Here is a 17,567-nt window from a genome sequence, read left to right as displayed (position 1 = left end):
TGGCCAAAGATGCATTTCAAAAAAGGAAAAAGATTATGATCAACTTGAAATTAGCCATGAAAACAAAACTGAGAATCCTGGAATGCTACATCCCACCAATCTTAACAAATGGAAGCAAGTATTGGACGTTCAGTGAAGCAATGCACAGAAAATTTGAGGCTGCAGAGTTGTGGTTTTTGAGGTGAATAATGAAGTTATTTTGGACAAGTGCTCGTAAAATCTGAGACCAAAAGAACTCTGCTGACAAAGGTCAGGAAGAGACAATGGAATTTCTTGGACTAGTGTTAAAAAATCATGATTTGAAAGCCTGATGCTGATGGGAAAGATTGATGTTAAAAGAGTTCGAGGTGGACAAAGAACGATATCTTTTAAAGAGCCTCGCAAGCTGGATGAATGCACCTGCAACGAAGGTGATCCACACCTCCAGAGCAAGATTAGCATGGAGATGCATAGTCACCAATGCCCTCTCGGCATGGTACCTGAAGAGAGGGAGGTGGTTTTACCTGCCTGTCCTAGCTGGGTACATAGTGCTTAAACAGGTCCCACATTGCTCTTGCTCAGTTTATGGGGTAGTTCCTTACTATTCTGTGTATTTCAGTTTCAGGTTAGATGTCACAGAAAGGAATCAAGGGCAGTGCAAGTAAGTGTGGCCAGAGGCAGCAGTTTGGCCTGTAAGAAAGCTCTTCTGCAAGTATGTTTAATTTGCAGTTGTGATGAATGGGATTAGAGTGGGTCAGTGATTCCTTGTGCTTGACCCAAAGGTAAAGGATTTTTTTAAGATAATTTATTTCCAGTCCTCATAAAATGGAATAAAAACAGAAAATGCTGGAAATATTCAGCAGCATCTCTGAAGAAAAGAATAAGAGTTAATGTTTCAGCTCGATTACTTTTCGTCATAAAATAGAGTTGATTAACATGTGATCCTTCGAGCAGACTTGCTGTTTTATTGCAAATGAGCTGGATGAGCAATTGGGAAGTGTAGTTGTATATTAACAGGGCCTGATTAAACTAGAAACCTTTATTTTTGTTATTACATATCTCCAGTCCCCTTCCCCAGTGAATCCCATTGTTGGCCCTTCTTCATGGCTGACTTACAATAATGTCCATATGTCTGCTTACTGTATTTCAGCTGCATTTAAAATAATTTTCACAAATCTCTCATCCCTTTCTTGTGGGAAAGGGAGAGAAATATGTGCAAATGTTGCTCTAAAGTAGTGCGCATAGGGTGAATTAAACTTGTGGAATTCCCCATGTATTTGGCTCGTGTTTGATTTTATGGTGTACGGATATCTCCCAACTGCATTTATATAAACATAAAAGAGAAGAGTTAAGGTGGATTTGAAAAGGTAATTATCCCTTCCACAACCTCACCAAGGGCTGTTTCCTCATTTCATGACTTTAGCTAACACTGAAGTTCAATTAGGCCAATATCTGTACTCTCTGGGAAGAATCCAGACCCTGATTTTAAAGTGGTCTTGGCTGGCATCCCAGTGACTTTCTTGTCCTCCCACTCCTTGGGTTTGCTACTTGATTTGGGAACATTAAAGGAGGAAGCTTATAATCTAATATTAGCTTTAACTTCTTGATAGGCGCAGTTGGACCAAGTGAGAGGGCAAGAATGTGGGAGATGTAACATAATGAGTAAGAGCTGTGGAGTTATCCACTTTGGTGGGGAAAAAGGTGTTGGTATTCATAGGTCTCTGGGTGTACTTGTACATGAATCATCCAGGCTACAAAAGGATATAGATAGGTTAGATAAGTGGGCAAAGATGTTACCAATGGATAATAATGGAGGAAGATGTGAGGTTGTCCATTTTGACAGGACGAATAAAAAAAGAGACATGTTCAAGTCAAAGATTAGTAGATACTAAGGGAATCAAGGAACATGGGGAAGGTGTAACTGAGATAGAAGGTTAACCATGATCTCACTGAATGGCTGAACAGATTTGAGGAGCGCATTGGCCTCCTCCTGCTCCTTTTCCTTACATTCTTATATTATTATAAGAGCAGATATATTGTGGGAATGAGAGAGATTATGGGGGGGAAGGAGATCTTTGGGGAGGAGGGGGTCCCTATCGTGGGAGGTCCCATGGTAGTCCGATGCCAAGGGGTTTGGATGGTGGTCAGTGTGGGAGCAGACAATTTGCAGGGGTTGGTGCGGTGGGGGCAGGATGGTGGTTTAACATGTAGCCTTCGGCACCTGATGGAAGCACATCTGCCCCTCTTGGCCCACAAGCAGTACTGTAAAGACACTTCCATCGATTCGATTCCTCATCGCCATTTAAGCTGTCCAGTTTCCTGAGGCACAGGAAACTTGACCACCTGTGGCTAAAAATAAAATGACTGTTGAAATGAAGGTATGGAGTTTCATTATAATATTTAAATCATCAAGTTGCTTGTTGCGAGCGGGTTGATAACCCCACCTGTTGTCCTGCCACTTCCGTCAAAACTAGAATTGGGCGACTTTGAGGCACATTTGGTTCCTGTTCCAAAGACAAATGTTTTTGGGTGGTGTCAGAGGTCACAGTGCAAAGACTCAGCCAGTAGTTAGCAAAGACATTGGTGCATAATAATATAAGAATGTAAGGAATAGGAGCAGCATGGGGATGTTGAATGGGCTGTGAGACGTTCTAGTAAATCTCTGCACCATCTCCAAGGCTTTGACACCCTTCCTAAATTGTAGTGCCCAGAAATGGGCACAATACTCCAGCTGAGGTCAAACCAGCTGATTTTGTAAATTTTGTGCGAGATTAATGCAGCAGCAGAGAAACAGACCACCCTTCATCTAACCTTATCAGCATAACCCATTATTCTTTTCTCCCTTGCACATTTAGCTAGCTTTCCCTTAAATGCAACTGTGCCATTTGCCTCAACTACTACTTGTGAATCTGTGCTGTACTCTCTACCTGACCACTATATCCTTCCTGGGGTAAGGTGCCCAAAACCGAACACAGAACTCCAACTCGCTGCAGGTGAGCCTCCCCCTCACACAGGCACATACACATTTACTACTTGTGATAGCAAGTTCTCCATTCGAACTACCTTCTAGGTAAAGAAGTTCCTCTCCAACTCCTTATTGAATTTATTAATGACCAACTTATACTTATGGTCTGTGGTTTTGGATTTCCCACCAGTGGAAAGATTTTCTCTCTGCCTACCTTATCAAGCCCTTGAATATATAAAAGATCTCTGACAGGTCATTCCTCAGCTGCCTTTTTGCTACAGTAAGGAACCATAGTCTGTTACAAATATACGAACTAGGAGCAGGAGTAGACCACTTGGCCCTTTCCTGATAGGTTTAACCTCTTGGTCTTGTTATCGTCCCTCTAAATCTTTTTTCGCACCTTCTGCAGTGCCTCTCTATCCTTTCTATAATATGGAAAACAAAACTTTTCATAGTACCTCCAAGTGTGGTCTAAACAAGCTTCTATATAAGCTTAACATAACTTCGCCACTTTCAATTTTAGCCTCATAGAGATGTGTTTTTCATTTTTATGACCTTATTAGCTCGTGTCACTGCTTTTAGTGATTTATGTATCTGTACCCCAGGATCCCTTTGCTTCTGCACCCCATTTAGATTTTTTTTTAAAAGAGTTGTGTGCATGCAGTTGTACCATACCTGGGTGGTGAATAGGCCTAATGCTCTTTTCCTGTCCTTGTTTTGTACACTTTGTAGGTCAGGTGACAATCCTGAGCAGCTCTAGAGCTGTTGCCAACAATGCTATCATTGGAGCCTCAACTATGTGGCACACCTTCAGTGGTCAGTTCATAACCACTAGTTGTGAATGTGTAATGGGCATTTTTGTTCTAAGGAGGTTGTGTTTGTTGACTTGTATCGCAAGAAAAATAATCATCAAAAACAATTATTTGAGAGCGAGAGAGGTGCTTTTAACTTAAAAAGCCTTGAAATTAGAGCTTTTAAAGCTCTTTTTCTGATGCCTGTAAGCTGGAGTGGGCGGAGAATGAAGCCCTATCTAAAATGACTGGGTGGAACAGAACAGTAGTTAATGAGGGAGTGCATTTGGCCTCCTAAGCAAGAAGGGGTTTCAAAGGCTCTGGCCAGGCTGCTCAAAGCCAAAGCTGTCTTTTAATGGAAACTTTATTCTGCAATGGCAGTAACTCAAGATGTTTGAAGTAAAAGTGTATGTATGTGTGTAGGGGAGAGGCTCTTCTGCAGCGGGTTGGAGTCCTGTGTTCAGCTTTGGGCACCTTACCCCAGGGATGGATATATTGGCCAGGTAGGGGGTGCAGCGCAGATTCACCTGAATAGTACAGGGAGGTAAAGGGATATATTATGAGGACAGGTTGCACAGACCAGTGTATAGAAGAAATGGTAATCTACCTGCAGTGTTTAAAACGATTAAAGGATTTGATAGGATAGACACAGAGATGGGGAAGCATTAGGGATAGTGCAGAACAAGGGAGCACAACATTAAAATTAGAGCTAGGTTGTTCGGTTAGGGCTGATGTCAGGAAGCATTTCTTCACATAAAAGGTAATGAAAATGTGGAACACTCATTTCTGCCCCCGTCCCCATCCCCCCCTCCGACAAAAGCTGCAGAGGCTGGGGGTCTATTCAAAATTTCAAAACTGAGATTGTTAAGCATTTTGTTGGTAATGAGGGTGACAGAATCAAGGTACAGAGTTAAAGAATAGAACAGCTATGATCTGAGCAGTGGAACAGGCTCATAGGGTTGACTGGCTTACCCTGAGAGGGATGGCAAGCTTACCTTGGATGCAAATGATTGCTTTTCAACCAAAGGGCCAATTTTCCTATAGTCATTGTAAAGTCAAGAATCCAAAGTGTATTTTACTGAGGTGCTTATTAATGCTCTTGATGCTTGTCATGTTCCTGTGTGGCAGGCTCAGGGGGCTGGGTGGCCTCCTCCTGTTACTGTGTATTGGGTTCGGGGGGTTGTGGGCTGGCTAGCCTCCTCTTGGCCCTGTGTGGTAGGCTTGGGGGCTCATGGGCTCCTTCTGTCCCTGTGTGGAGTGTTCAGGGGACTAAGTGGTCTCTTCCTGACCATGAGTAACAGCCTCAGAGTAGATAGGGAACATCTGTTCCCATTGGTAGAAGGATCGAGAACAAGAGGGCATAGATTTAAGGTAATTGGCTAAAGAAGCAGTGAAGACACGAGGAGAAACTTTTCATGCAATGAGTGGTTAAGATCTAGAATGCACTGTCTTTTAGTATGGTGGAGGCAGAGTCAATTGAGGCATTCAAGAGGGAATTGGATTGTTATCTGACAGGGAAAAATATGCAGGGTTATAGGGAGAAGACAGGGGAATGGTACTAGGTGCATTGCTCATTCGGAGAGCAGCGCGGTCACAACAGGCTGATTGGCCTCGTTCTCTGTGGAAACAATTCTGTAGATGCTGAAAGCACTGCTCCTGTCCTGGAGAACAGTGGGGTCACTATCATTGCTGTCCTCACAACTACACTTGACCTGAGTATGGGTGCAGGCCAATTTGAAACCTCACACATGGAAAATGACAGATCAATGTCGTGTCTTGGATTCCTAGTTCATGCTGAAACAAAGAAACCAAAACTTGGATTTACGTGGTGATTGCACAGCCTCACGATGTCCTCAGAAGCGCTTCATAGCCAATAAACTCCAGTAATTGTTATATTGTGGCTGCTGCAGCTCAGCTGGTAGGACTGTCGCCTCAGAGGCAGCACTCCAGGGACTTGGAGGGCAATGTTGGAGGTGCAGTCTGAGAAATTAAATCAAGGCCCCATCTGTCCCCTCAGGTGGGTGTAAAAGATCCCATGCACCCTTTCTCAGAAGAGCTGAGGGGTTCACTTTCCAATGTATACCCCTCAAGGAGTACCTAAAAACAGATTACCTGGTCATTACCATGTAGTTGTTTGTGGGAGCTTGCTGTGTGGAAATTGGCTACCGTGTTTCCTATATTACAATAGTGACTGAATTTTAAAAGTATTTAATTGACTGCAAAACATTTCGGGGCATCCCAAGATCATGAAAGGTGCGATACAAGTGCAAGACTTTCTTTTCCCCTTTGGCCAATCATGGCAGCCAATTTTCATACAAGTGTTTCGAGTAAAAGGACACCCAAATCCCTCCGAACACCAACATTTAAATGTTTATTACCATTTCAAAAAAATTTGCTTTTTCAATTCCCCACTTGAAAGTGGCAGATTCCCTATCTGTCACTTTCTTTGCCCATTAACCTGTCTATATCACTTTGTAGCCTTTTTGTGTCCTCACAGACTACTGCCCCACCTAGTGTTGTATCATAACCAAAAATTGATGCATTACACTCAGTCCCTTAATCTAAGTCATTAATATATATTGTAAAAAGCTGAGGCCCCAATACTGATGTCTTTAAGTGGGCAGGCAAGATCTCTATTCAATGCTTCATCTGAGAGTCTGCAACTCTGACAGTGCAGCAATCCAGTATTCCACTGTAGTACCAGCATTACCATGCCATCTAGAGCCAGGGATTATGTGATCACAGCCACTACAGCAATGGCAGTGCCTCTTCCTGAAATCTGTTCAGTGACTCCATAATAAGAAATGTGCATTGGGTGTGGACAGGACAACTATCCTGTGATGTTCCCACAATGGAACAGCCAGGTGACTCTCCCTGTTTAGCTTTCTCAAGGAAAATGGTTGCAGTGTGTAATGTCTCTTCTGGAGACGGAGAAACGCACAGACCTGTTTGGCCTTGGGATGTTTTGCTGCATTAAAGGTACTAAATGCAAATGGTTGTCGTTGGCTTTGGCAGCATGTTCCTACAACTCCCCTGTTTTTCTTAAGATTTTATATCTACGAAATTACTCCTTTTTTAGGGCATAATTACAGGTGTGGTTTTTCCATTGGCATTTTGAATAGCTAAATGAATAGAAGTGAAGTACTTACACCATGACTGAGAATTGCAGTTAGTCCTGTTGACAAAGGACTTGTGGTGCATTTATGTCTTTCAATTATCTATCCCCATTGGTGATTGAGATTTAACATTCCAGAATTTTCTCAGTAACCCCACAGAATGATGGCCTTGCAGGCCAGGCTAGGATAAGGTAGCCAACCTGGAGTCACTTCACACCTTTTAAAAGGGAACTGGATCACGAATCAGGTTGGAGGTTGGGTTGAAGGGAAGGAGATATTAGCACAACTTGATTGGCATTATCAACAAGGTAGGAGCAAGACCGTGGTGCCCTTCACACAGGGTGACAAGGTGGCAGAGTTGGAAGGGGCTTGATGGACTCAGTGGCCCGTCCTTGCTTTCTGATTTTGTCTTTGAAGGAATTAGGGAGAAACTAAAGATGTTTCATCCCATTAAAAATTAAGCAGTTGGAACTGAGGCTCTAGCAGCTTTAATGGTGGGTAGGGGTGGGAGGAGCGATGAATGTGATCCCTGTTCATAATTAATGAGCCACAAACCTGACCCCCTGTTCTGTTGCTTAGGGGCCCTGAAGACACCTGTTTTGAAGGCGGCGTGTTTCCAGCTATCCTGAGTTTCCCGCATGATTACCCACTGAGCCCACCAAAGATGCGTTTCACTGGAGAGATGTTTCACCCGAATGGTAAGTGATTTGTTTTAAGTACAATCTTGGTGCCTCCAAATCATTGCAGCAAGTATTTAGTGGGCTGTCCCTTGTTTGTGTGGGTGTCTGTACATCATGTTGCTTTGCAAATGTTCAAGTATACAGTGCAATTCGCATAGGCTACCTTCCCTATTTGACAATTGATTTATTGCTGCAGTTTATCCAGATGGGAGGGTTTGCATCTCAATCCTGCACGCACCAGGCGATGACCCCATGGGTTATGAGAGCAGTGCAGAGCGATGGAGTCCTGTTCAGAGCGTGGAGAAGATTCTCCTCTCGGTCGTGAGCATGCTGGCAGGTAAAGTTCACAGTGGATTCTGCTACTGACCAGGATTGAAGGGGGGGTGGGGGGAGGTGGAGTTTATAATCGAGACCTGGGCTTGTAATCTGGGTGCAGCATTGGATCCAGTTGCCTTGTGTTTCAGTGGAGCTACCCTGTTTACAGTGTGGAGTAGCTCCATTAAAAGGGGAAAAATTCTTTTCATCTTTTATGTTTTTTGCCAATGATTTTAACCTCCAGCCCTTCTGCCAGTGGGAGCAGTTGCCCCCTACAAACACATTATCTAAATCATTCATTCATATGCTGTTTGTCGGATATTCTGTGTCCAAACCAGCATTTGCCTAAATAACAACAGTGACTACACTTAAAACAACCTGAAATGTCTATATAAATTTAAATTATTACTTTAAGTAAATTGAATTGAGAACAAAGTGCACTTCACAAGGCCTTTTTTAAAAATTCATTCTTGGGATGCGAGCACCACAGACCAAAAAAGTGTTTATTGCTTGTCTCTAATAGTCCTTGATCAGGTAGTGGTGAAGCACTTTCTTGAACCGCCACAGTCCATGTGGTGTAGGTATGGCCACAGTGCTGTTAGGAAAGGAGTTCCAGGATTTTGACCCAGCAACAAGTGAAGGAATGGCAATATATGCCCATCTCGACATGATGTGTGACTTTGAATGGATCCTGCAGGTGATGGTGTTCCCATGTGCTTACTGCCCTTGTCCTCCTAGGTGGTAGAGGTTGTGGGTTTGGGTGGCACTATTGAAGATGCCTTGGAGAGTTACTGAAGCGTATCCTGTAGATTGTACACACTGCAGCTACTGTGCACCAGTGAAGGGAATGACAATTTAAGGTGATGTCAGAGTAGCCTACATAATGTTTGTGTACATTGTGTGTATCCAGCTCTTCCAAAACATCTGAAATGTGTGATCTCCTGGGACTCAATAAAGGAAGGTCACATGCCTTAGGTTGGGAAACCTGTGAAGGTAATAAACTTGGAGACTGAGCCCCATGAGATATTAGTTCGGGGTTAGGCATTGGGGTGAGCAGCTGAGCCTGGTATGAGCAGATGGCTGGAGGAGTAGGGAAGAGGGGATTTTAAATATTCAATTTCAAAATTGAAGACTAAAATTAAAAAAAACTGATGTAAAAGCCCCAAAGCAACTAAGGATTGGTTGAAAAGAGAAATGACAGTGGACCTGGATCACCTCATCACCTAGTGCCCACAGGCCTGCAGTTATAAGATAAAAATTAAACTGGACAAAAGCAGAGGAAATGAAGTTAATATAGGCAGGAAACGAGAAGCTGTGCTCCAGAATTAATACAGTATTGAATGTTGTTGCTGAATGGCTTGGGCCATACCTGTAGCCTGCTGGCACATTGTGGATTCAGCAAGCCTCAAAGAAAAAGTAGCTATATGAGAAGGAAGACGATGAGAAAATAGAGGTGGGGAAGGAGAAAACAAACTAAGATCACTGGTTCAAAATAAACTGAGAAGTAGGAGCTGGGTGAAAATAAAACCATAGGAATGGGAGCTGGCTGCAGGGAGAGAAATTAAAGCACACTAGTGCTAAATGCGGAAAATGAATGGAGCAGGGGAGAATAAAGTAAATGAGGGTGGAAAGGTTTAGAGGAAGAAAGAGGAATGACAGAAGCTGAAGGAGGAATCAGTAAGTGACTGAAAACCTTGGATTGTGAACTTTGTATGCATCGCCTCAAAACATGCACAAATACATATGCATGCACGTAGGTCTTAACTTTGTTAACTGTGTTCTTAGCCTAATTGAGTTTCATTTTTGCATTGCTACTTCATACCAATTTATAATCTCCCCAAATGTCTACAAACATACTAATTAGGAGCAGGAGTAGGCTATTCAGCCCCTCGAGTCTGCTCCGCCATTCAATAAGGTCGTGGCTGATCTGATTGTAACCTCAACCCCACATTCCTGCCTACCCCCGATAACCTTTCACCCCCTTGTTAATCAAGAATCTATCTACCTCTGCCTTAAAGATATTGAAAGACTCTGCTTCCACCACCTTTTGAGGAAGAGAGTTCCAAAGACTCATGACCCTCTGAGAGAAAAAAATTCTCCTCATCTCTGTCTTAAATGAGCGACCCCATATTTTTAAACAGTGACCCTAGGTTCTCCCACAAGAAGAAACATCCTCGCCACGTCCACCCTGTCAAGGCCCTTCAGGATCTTAAAGGTTTTGATCAAGTTTCCCTTTACTGTTCTAAATTCCAGTGGATACAAGCCTAACCTGTCCAACCTTTCCTCATGAGACAACCCGCCCATTCCTGGTATTAGTCTAGTAAACCTTCTCTGAACTGCTTCTAACGCATTTAAACCTTTCCTTAAATAAAAAGACTGATACGGTACACAGTACTTCTATCTCAAGTCATCAATTTATTCAGCAATGTTGGTCATCAGTGGTGCATGAGTTACACAGCCATATTCTGTCTTCTCCAGTGTTTTAAACATTTAATTCATAAGGTGTAAAACAATCAAATAGAAGGGAACATTTGCATGAGGCAGGAATGCTGCAAAGCTCAGGGAGGGTTTTGGCCTCTTGGCTGTACCAACGTCTCTTGTCAGAACTTACGAAAACTTTGGCCCCAAATTTGTACTTCATGTGTCATTTAAGAGTGAATGCACTAGAGTCATAGAATATGACAGTAAGGAGGGAGGACATTCTGACCATCGTGCCTGTGCCGGCTCTTTGAAAGAGCAATCCAGTTAGCCCCACTCCCTTGCTCTCTCTCCCCATAGCCCTGCAAATTTTTCCATTTGCCTCTTGAAAGTTGCTACTGAATTTAACTACCGCCACCCTTTCAGGCAGCACCTTCCAGATCTCTTGTTGTATTTAAAAAAAAAAAGCTTTCTCAATTCTTCTTTGGTTCTTATGCTAATCGCTTTAAATCTGTGTCCTCTGGTTACCCACCTTTTATGTCAGCAAAAACAGTATCTGCCTACCTACTCTATTAAAACCCTTAGTGATTTTGATCACATTTGGTAAATCTCCCCTTAACCTTCTCTGCTGTAAGGAGAACAGGTCCAGTTTCCAACCACTACACGTAACTGAAGTTCTTCGCTCCGATAAATCTCCCCTGCACTCTCTCCAAGGTTTTGTCATCCTTCCAAAATTGTGGTGCCCAGAATTGGACGCAGCATTTCAGTTGAGGCGATACTCTGACACATGAATGTTTAGAAAAACTTCCTAGTATTTGGACTCTACTCCTCCATTAATAAAGCCACAGTTCCAGATCTTATCGTTGCTGTAATTTTATTCGGTCTTAATGTTGCTTTTTCTACAGAGCCTAATGATGAAAGCGGGGCCAATGTGGACGCCTCAAAGATGTGGCGTGATGATCGGGGACAGTTCTACAAAATCGCCCAGCAAACCGTGCGGAAATCCCTCGGCCTGTGATCAGAGAGCATTGCAATTGTACAGGATCGCCTGCAGTATTTAATGGTTCTTTGCACATTGCAGTTTGTCTCCTGCTTTTCATATGCAAGGATAAAGTTAGGATTGTCCCATTTTCCTAGCTGGTATTAGAACAGCCCCTTTATCGGCCTCCTGTTAAAACTTAACCGGAGCGTAGCGTGGCTTTCACGGCTGTTATCATTTTCCATTTCTGACGCAAATAGAGGTTGAACTTGCTTGGATGAAATAGCTGAAGGGATAAAATAACTTCCCCACAAGATGCTGCAACTGTTTCTCAGTGAGTTTTCTTTCTCTTAAGTATTGCTGTTACTGGAACTAGGTGTGGTATTTCTACTGGGCTGGTCTGTGCAGATTCCAAAGACCTTGCATCTTAATCTTGGGGACAGTGATGGGAGGCTCTCTGCCCTAGAATTTGCTTCATCTTTATTGGATGCAGACAGAGTCAGAGATGCAGGCACAACTGGGAAGTTTTTGTTTTTCTTGTGTGGACTTGCCTTTGCAGTATACAATGGCAAAGGGTACTATCAACAAGTTTCCCTTACTCATTAAAGGCACACAGCACCGTGTAGAGATGAGGGAAGCATGATTTGACTTTTGTAGCATAGGGGACATCATTTACTAGACGATCAGGGCACCCTCCTATCTCTTTCCAGCATTTGCATTTATTCTCGTTGCAGCACACTGATGTTTTCCAGAATAGATGGCCCTTCTAATAGAGTGAAATATAAGGTTTCTGCAAAAAAGCTTTTAGAGGTTAAAAATAAAAAGCAACATGAGGATGCAAGTATCTGGTGAAAATCCCTCCTTCCCCCAACTGTGGAGAACTCAAAACGGCATTTCAAATGGATTACCTATGCTGCTAAAAGTGCTTCTGGTTTCCTGTCGATATATCCATCGCTGTGTGCACATATGTGTGTCTGCGTATGTGTGTGCCGCCAATGGCAGAGCGAAGGAAATCAATATGCAAGAGACTAAAATCCAGCATTTTTAGGGCTCGCTTCACTTCCAATTTGACATTTCTCTTTTTTTCCCCCCACTTCCTCCCTTCTTAGTGAGCAGCATACCTGCTTGATTCATGGTTGATACTGAAGTGGTTTTATTGTATGGCCTTGAATAATGCTGGTTGTAACCTGCAGCCTCACTCACTGGACAGAATGTCTTACTGCCACTCCAAGCCCGCACTGCAGCTTGTTACATTTTGTTTGTGGCAGGTTCTTCCTGTGGCTTTCCCTGGCCCTTTTATTTTCATTCATTTATGAGATGTGAACGTCGCTGGCTAGGTCGGCATTTATCGCCCATCCCTAGTTGCCCTTGAGAAGGTGGTGGTGAGATACCGTCTTGAACTGCTGCACCCCTTTTATGGTTCAAGTAAGAAGCAGCCTATGTTAGTAGAAAGACAGGATGACAACTTCACCGGTAACTTGGGAACTTTTCAGATACCAGGAAACAAAAGAGAACAGCATCTGTAAACGCACTGCCATGGTGCCTGTACATTAGGCGCAGTGTGGCAGGACAGCCTCTAGACTGTCCTCCCAAACTGTGGCTCACGAGGCGAGATTGTGGTGGCGTGAGTTCCAAGGCAGCATTGGCTGCTGTGGAGCTCGAACTGAATGTTAACAGCCCCGTTAAATCCTTGTGTTGATTTTTAAACAGTGGATGTGGTCTACATAACTGATCCTTGATGCCTGATTCCTGTTCCAAAAAAGCCAGAGAAAAGTTAGAGTTTTTAAAAATCCCTGAGAATATTTGACACTCTTTTTTTGCCTGTCCTCTTCCCCCACCTCCTCCACCACCCCACCCCTGGCTCTCTCAGCCCCCTTGGCAATTTTCAGCCTTGAAGTGGTGTCACAGTGGGAAAAAGTTTAGGAAGCACTGCTCTCAATTGTGGCAATACAAGCCATGGGTTATTTAGGCCAAATGTTCTCAAACCTGTTTGGTTGAAATATCCCTCTTCAAACGGATCAGTAATCTCAGACCTCTTCACTTAAATTATAATGCAAAAACTCTTAATGTAAAGATCATCGGTGCCCTGTTAAGCCCTTTATCAAGGGTTAATGTGATTGGTGATGTGAAAGCTTTTATCTTTCCTACAACTGAAAGGTAACCCTACTGGTTTAGCAACATACCTGTTGAATACTTCACTGTACAGCACCTTCCTACTCTCCCTGGAGTGTGATTAGGCCCGATGACTCCTGTTGGGAACAGTGGCACTGCTTCAGGTGTAATGCTCCACTGCCCTCCTATGCGCTGCACTGCTGCTGAGTGTTTTGGGTTTTTTCCCTCCCATCTTGCTATTTACAGGCCTCCTCACACCGGATTATTGCTGACATGCTGCCTGGTGTGCGTCATTTCCGCCATCATGACACTGCCAGTAGCTTGGACTGCAGCTTAGTCCAGTCACAGGCCCAGCTGCTGTACTCGGTGAACAAAGCTCAGCTTGTTTATCATTTCCATGCCCCTGGACAAACCTGAGGTGGCAGCTCCTCTCTACCTCCCCATGAGTCCCGTTCCTGCAAATCCACTTTCGAATGTCCCTGGGGCCTCTTGTCTTCTTTCTCTGGATTCTCAGTCAGCCCAAGGCCCCTCTAATCTGGATCTGTGACCATTTACAGAGCTGCCCTGGCCCTTTTGCTGGCTGGGCAATCGCTTCTGAGTGTCTCGCTGACCCCTGGACCTGACGTGGAACTCTCTGAAGTGTGAACTCTCATCTGTGCTGTTCAACGGACCAAATTAAAATAATGATAAACAGTGCTCACCTGACCCACACCATGACGTTTACATATTTCAGTCACCATCTGGAAGGCAGACCCCAGTTTGAAAATCACTTAAACAAGGTGCTGGTGGCCAGTAGAAATGGGCCAACCCTCCTGTCCCTAACCTGACTCTAGTGCAGATTGATCAGAAACAGGCCATTCAGTCTATGCCAGTGGCTACAGTCCACACAAGCCTCTCCCCACCTTACTACGTCTAACCCTCTCAACTTATCCTTTTATTCCTTTCTCCTTTGTGTACTTATCTAACTTTCCTTTAAATGCATATGTGCTATTTGCATCAGCTACTCCTTGTGGTAGTGAGTTCTACACTCTCTCTACACTCTGGGTAAAGATGATTCTCCTGAATTCCATATTGTTAGAGACTTAAACACTTGAAAAATGTCACACTGGTGCTCTAAGACATGTCCTTCTCGAGTTGGGCTTAAGACACATTGGGGCAGAGCAGAAGCTGGTTTGCTGTGGCACCTTGGCTGTAACTCACCAGTGGAGTTCGTCACTACCACTCAGCACTTCAAATGGATCTGTGTTCTATTACTCCAGCAGTAGCATGCCTCTCCTTTTATGGTGCAAGATATCATGGCAATAATCTTTTTTTTTCCTGATGGCACAGTCAATTTAAACATTTGCTTGTGTCATCCTCAGAAATTAAGACTCCTCGGGAGACATATGGGTTTACTCGAGTTGTTGAACAGTGACGAACATGCTAGTGGTGAACTCATTGGGGAGTGAAGTATCAGACAGTAATCTGTCTTAGAATTCCAGTAATTGAAGCAGTTAGAGTGGCATCGCTGCTTACAGCTCTGCATCAACAATGCCAGCAATCAGAGCAGCTTGAATGGGAGTTATGCATGCAGCTTGTAAACACCACACCAGTAGCAATGGGCTAATGGAGTAGGTAAGAAGACTTCTAAATCTGTAGCTGAACTACAATGAAGCTTTTCAGTAGATATGGATAGATGGGACAATATTGCTATTTAATGTTTAATGATATGTCCCATGTGTTTGAAGGTTGAGAATGTGTTTTAATTTCCATTGTTCTGTGATTGACCCCATTATATACTGCAGTAATGTATTTCTGAGGCTGAGCAACGTGCAAACTCGATAGACCTACACACAATGTATTCTGGGACCCAGTTTCAAAGAAGCATGCCTGTGCTAGCTGGCTTTTCATATTTCCAAAAGGAAATGGTGGGCTCTTCTCAGTCCAATTTCGTGTGTTCTATAGTCCATGACACATAACTGCCATTTTATTAGTAATTTGACAATCTTGCTTCACAAACAGAAGGAGTATACAGTGCAAGAAATAGAATACCATACTGGTGCATTATTTCTGATGCTGAAAATTGGACTGGTGGTTTCAGGATTCCAACATCATCTCTACATTGTAGCTAATTTGGACTCCTTGCTTAACAGGTAATGTAATGGGACCTGTGTCTATTAGCCCAGTCGCCAAGAACCAGGGCTCTAATGACAGGAACCAGTAGTAAGGTGGACCCAACAATTCATAGGAACAGAAGTAGGACATTTAGCCCTTGCGTCTGTTCAGCCATTGAATGGCTGATCTGCATCTCGGACTTCATCTACCCATTTTGATTCCATATCCTTTAATACCCTAAACTAACAAAAATCTAACACTCAATTTTTAATTTCTCAGTTGACCCCTAGACTCAACAGCTTTTGAGTTCATTACAAAATCCACAGTAAAGCTTGTAAGGCAGTGTTGTGAATGAGGCTTGTGATTCCTGTTAAAATGTTATATTGCTATACCAATGAAAGTGATTTTTATTTTAAAATTCTGTCATTAATTTTTAATTAAATAATTCAGGAGTCACGGGCAGGATCTTGATAAAATTCACTTGCACTGGTATAGTGTCATACCATTTTAGCTGGATTCACAGCCCCCATTCACATCACTTCCTTATGAAATATACTATTGATGCTTCTTATGGCAAATCTTAGTTACTTTATAATGACCAAGTAGACAGCCTATAAAATGGACTAATAGAGTTTAACCTCCATTGTAAATATTTACCATTAAAGGTAATTAAATTGAATCTACATTATTAAAATGGAGAAATTACATTTTATTGTATTACATTGCCCGCTTTCATGATGTGAACTCTATTTGGTTCTGCCAATCTGTGAAAGTGTTAATACTGCACATGAGCCTCCTCTCACCTTTCTTTTCTCACCATATTAACATATCTTTATATTTCTTTCTCCCACATGTATGTATCTAACTTCCTCTGACCTTAATCACCCCATTGTGTAGCGAGTTCCATGTTCTGACCACTCTGTAGCATCTGATGCTGATTGAAATATTTTTAAATCTGTCCAGTAGTACAGCAGAGTTGTGTGCCTGAGTAGCGAGTTCAACTGGGAAGTGTTGTATTTCAAAAAGACATCTCCATGGCCACATTCCTGTTGTGATTCAGTTCAAACTTTGGCATCAAGGAGTAACATCTTGAATTTTCTGTCATAACTGGCGAATTTTAACCGTTGTACACTTCTAGTTTCGAATCAAACTAGACAAAAATTATAACTGAACAAATTTCAGGTGAATTTTACACTGCTTATGAATTCTCTGTTCACTCTATTGCTCTGTAGAAATATTAGTGAAAGGCAAATTGTAAAAAATACAGTCCCTCGGATCCATAAGAAATCAGGATGCTGTGGGGGGAGGGGTGATGGTCGGGGAGGACGTGGTGTCATCCATCACTGTACCAGTGAGAAGCATTATATTAGACATATGGTTATTTGCAGCAGAGTGTGGTAACCACCTGCCATTAGTTTTTCACAGGCACTTTGTAAGGTTAGAGTGCTCTGCGCTACCTCTGTCCTGTGTCTTACCTGTCTTGGGGCTGCTTAATGCCTACGCAGAATATAAAGCATGGACTGTTGTATTCCCTGTGCTGTTACTTAGCAACAACATCTTGCATTTATGCAGCACCTTTAACATAGAAGAAAGCATAAGGAAAAGAAATGAGGACCAAGCCAAAGAAGGAGATATTAGGACAGTGACCAAAAATTAATCAGAGGTGGAGTTTGAGGACAGTCTTAAAGGACAAGAGGTGGACAGATCAACGTTCATAAATAACTGGTTCAGAAGGAACCATAATTTGCTCATCCCGTTTAAAGACTACAGATTGGGGATGCTTTTACCTCATATTAACTTCTTGGCTGGTTTCAAAGATACCCAGCAGTAAAAGGTTTATTTTTCTTCTGTGTAAAAAATGTATACTATATATAAATAAATGAAATAAATTTCTAGGTGTTTCATGCAGAGTGTGGCTTGATGAGTCTTTGTGCATCTCTTCATTTTCTCAGCTTTGACCCTCATCATTTGACTTGGAGTTAGTAACTACTTGTTTGTACAGGAGCATACAAACTGAAGACTGCTCCCAGTAGTCTCTACCTCCTGGGCTGAGAGAGAGTGTCTCTTTTTCCATGTACCAGTTTAGATTTGTCTTGATGCCCATTGCTGAAAAAAGTA

General features: G+C 42.8%; 1 protein-coding gene across 2 annotated transcripts in view; it reads left to right on the top strand.

Annotated features, from left to right (window-relative positions):
• The window catches only part of ube2g2 (ubiquitin-conjugating enzyme E2G 2 (UBC7 homolog, yeast)), a 44,753-nt gene extending 27,396 nt beyond the window's left edge, over positions 1–17,357 (top strand). For both annotated transcript variants that reach the window (XM_041200671.1, XM_041200672.1), the window contains exons 4-6: positions 7,431–7,549; positions 7,728–7,868; positions 11,170–17,357. In XM_041200671.1, coding sequence (XP_041056605.1) covers positions 7,431–7,549; positions 7,728–7,868; positions 11,170–11,282 — 373 coding nt within the window. In that variant the 3' untranslated portion in view covers positions 11,283–17,357. The remainder of the gene's footprint in view (positions 1–7,430; positions 7,550–7,727; positions 7,869–11,169) is intronic.
• The last annotated feature ends 210 nt before the right edge of the window (positions 17,358–17,567 follow it).

Source organism: Carcharodon carcharias, chromosome 12 (genome assembly GCF_017639515.1).
Source record: "Carcharodon carcharias isolate sCarCar2 chromosome 12, sCarCar2.pri, whole genome shotgun sequence".
Lineage (NCBI taxonomy): Eukaryota > Metazoa > Chordata > Chondrichthyes > Lamniformes > Lamnidae > Carcharodon > Carcharodon carcharias.
This window is presented reverse-complemented; position numbering and strand designations above follow the sequence as displayed.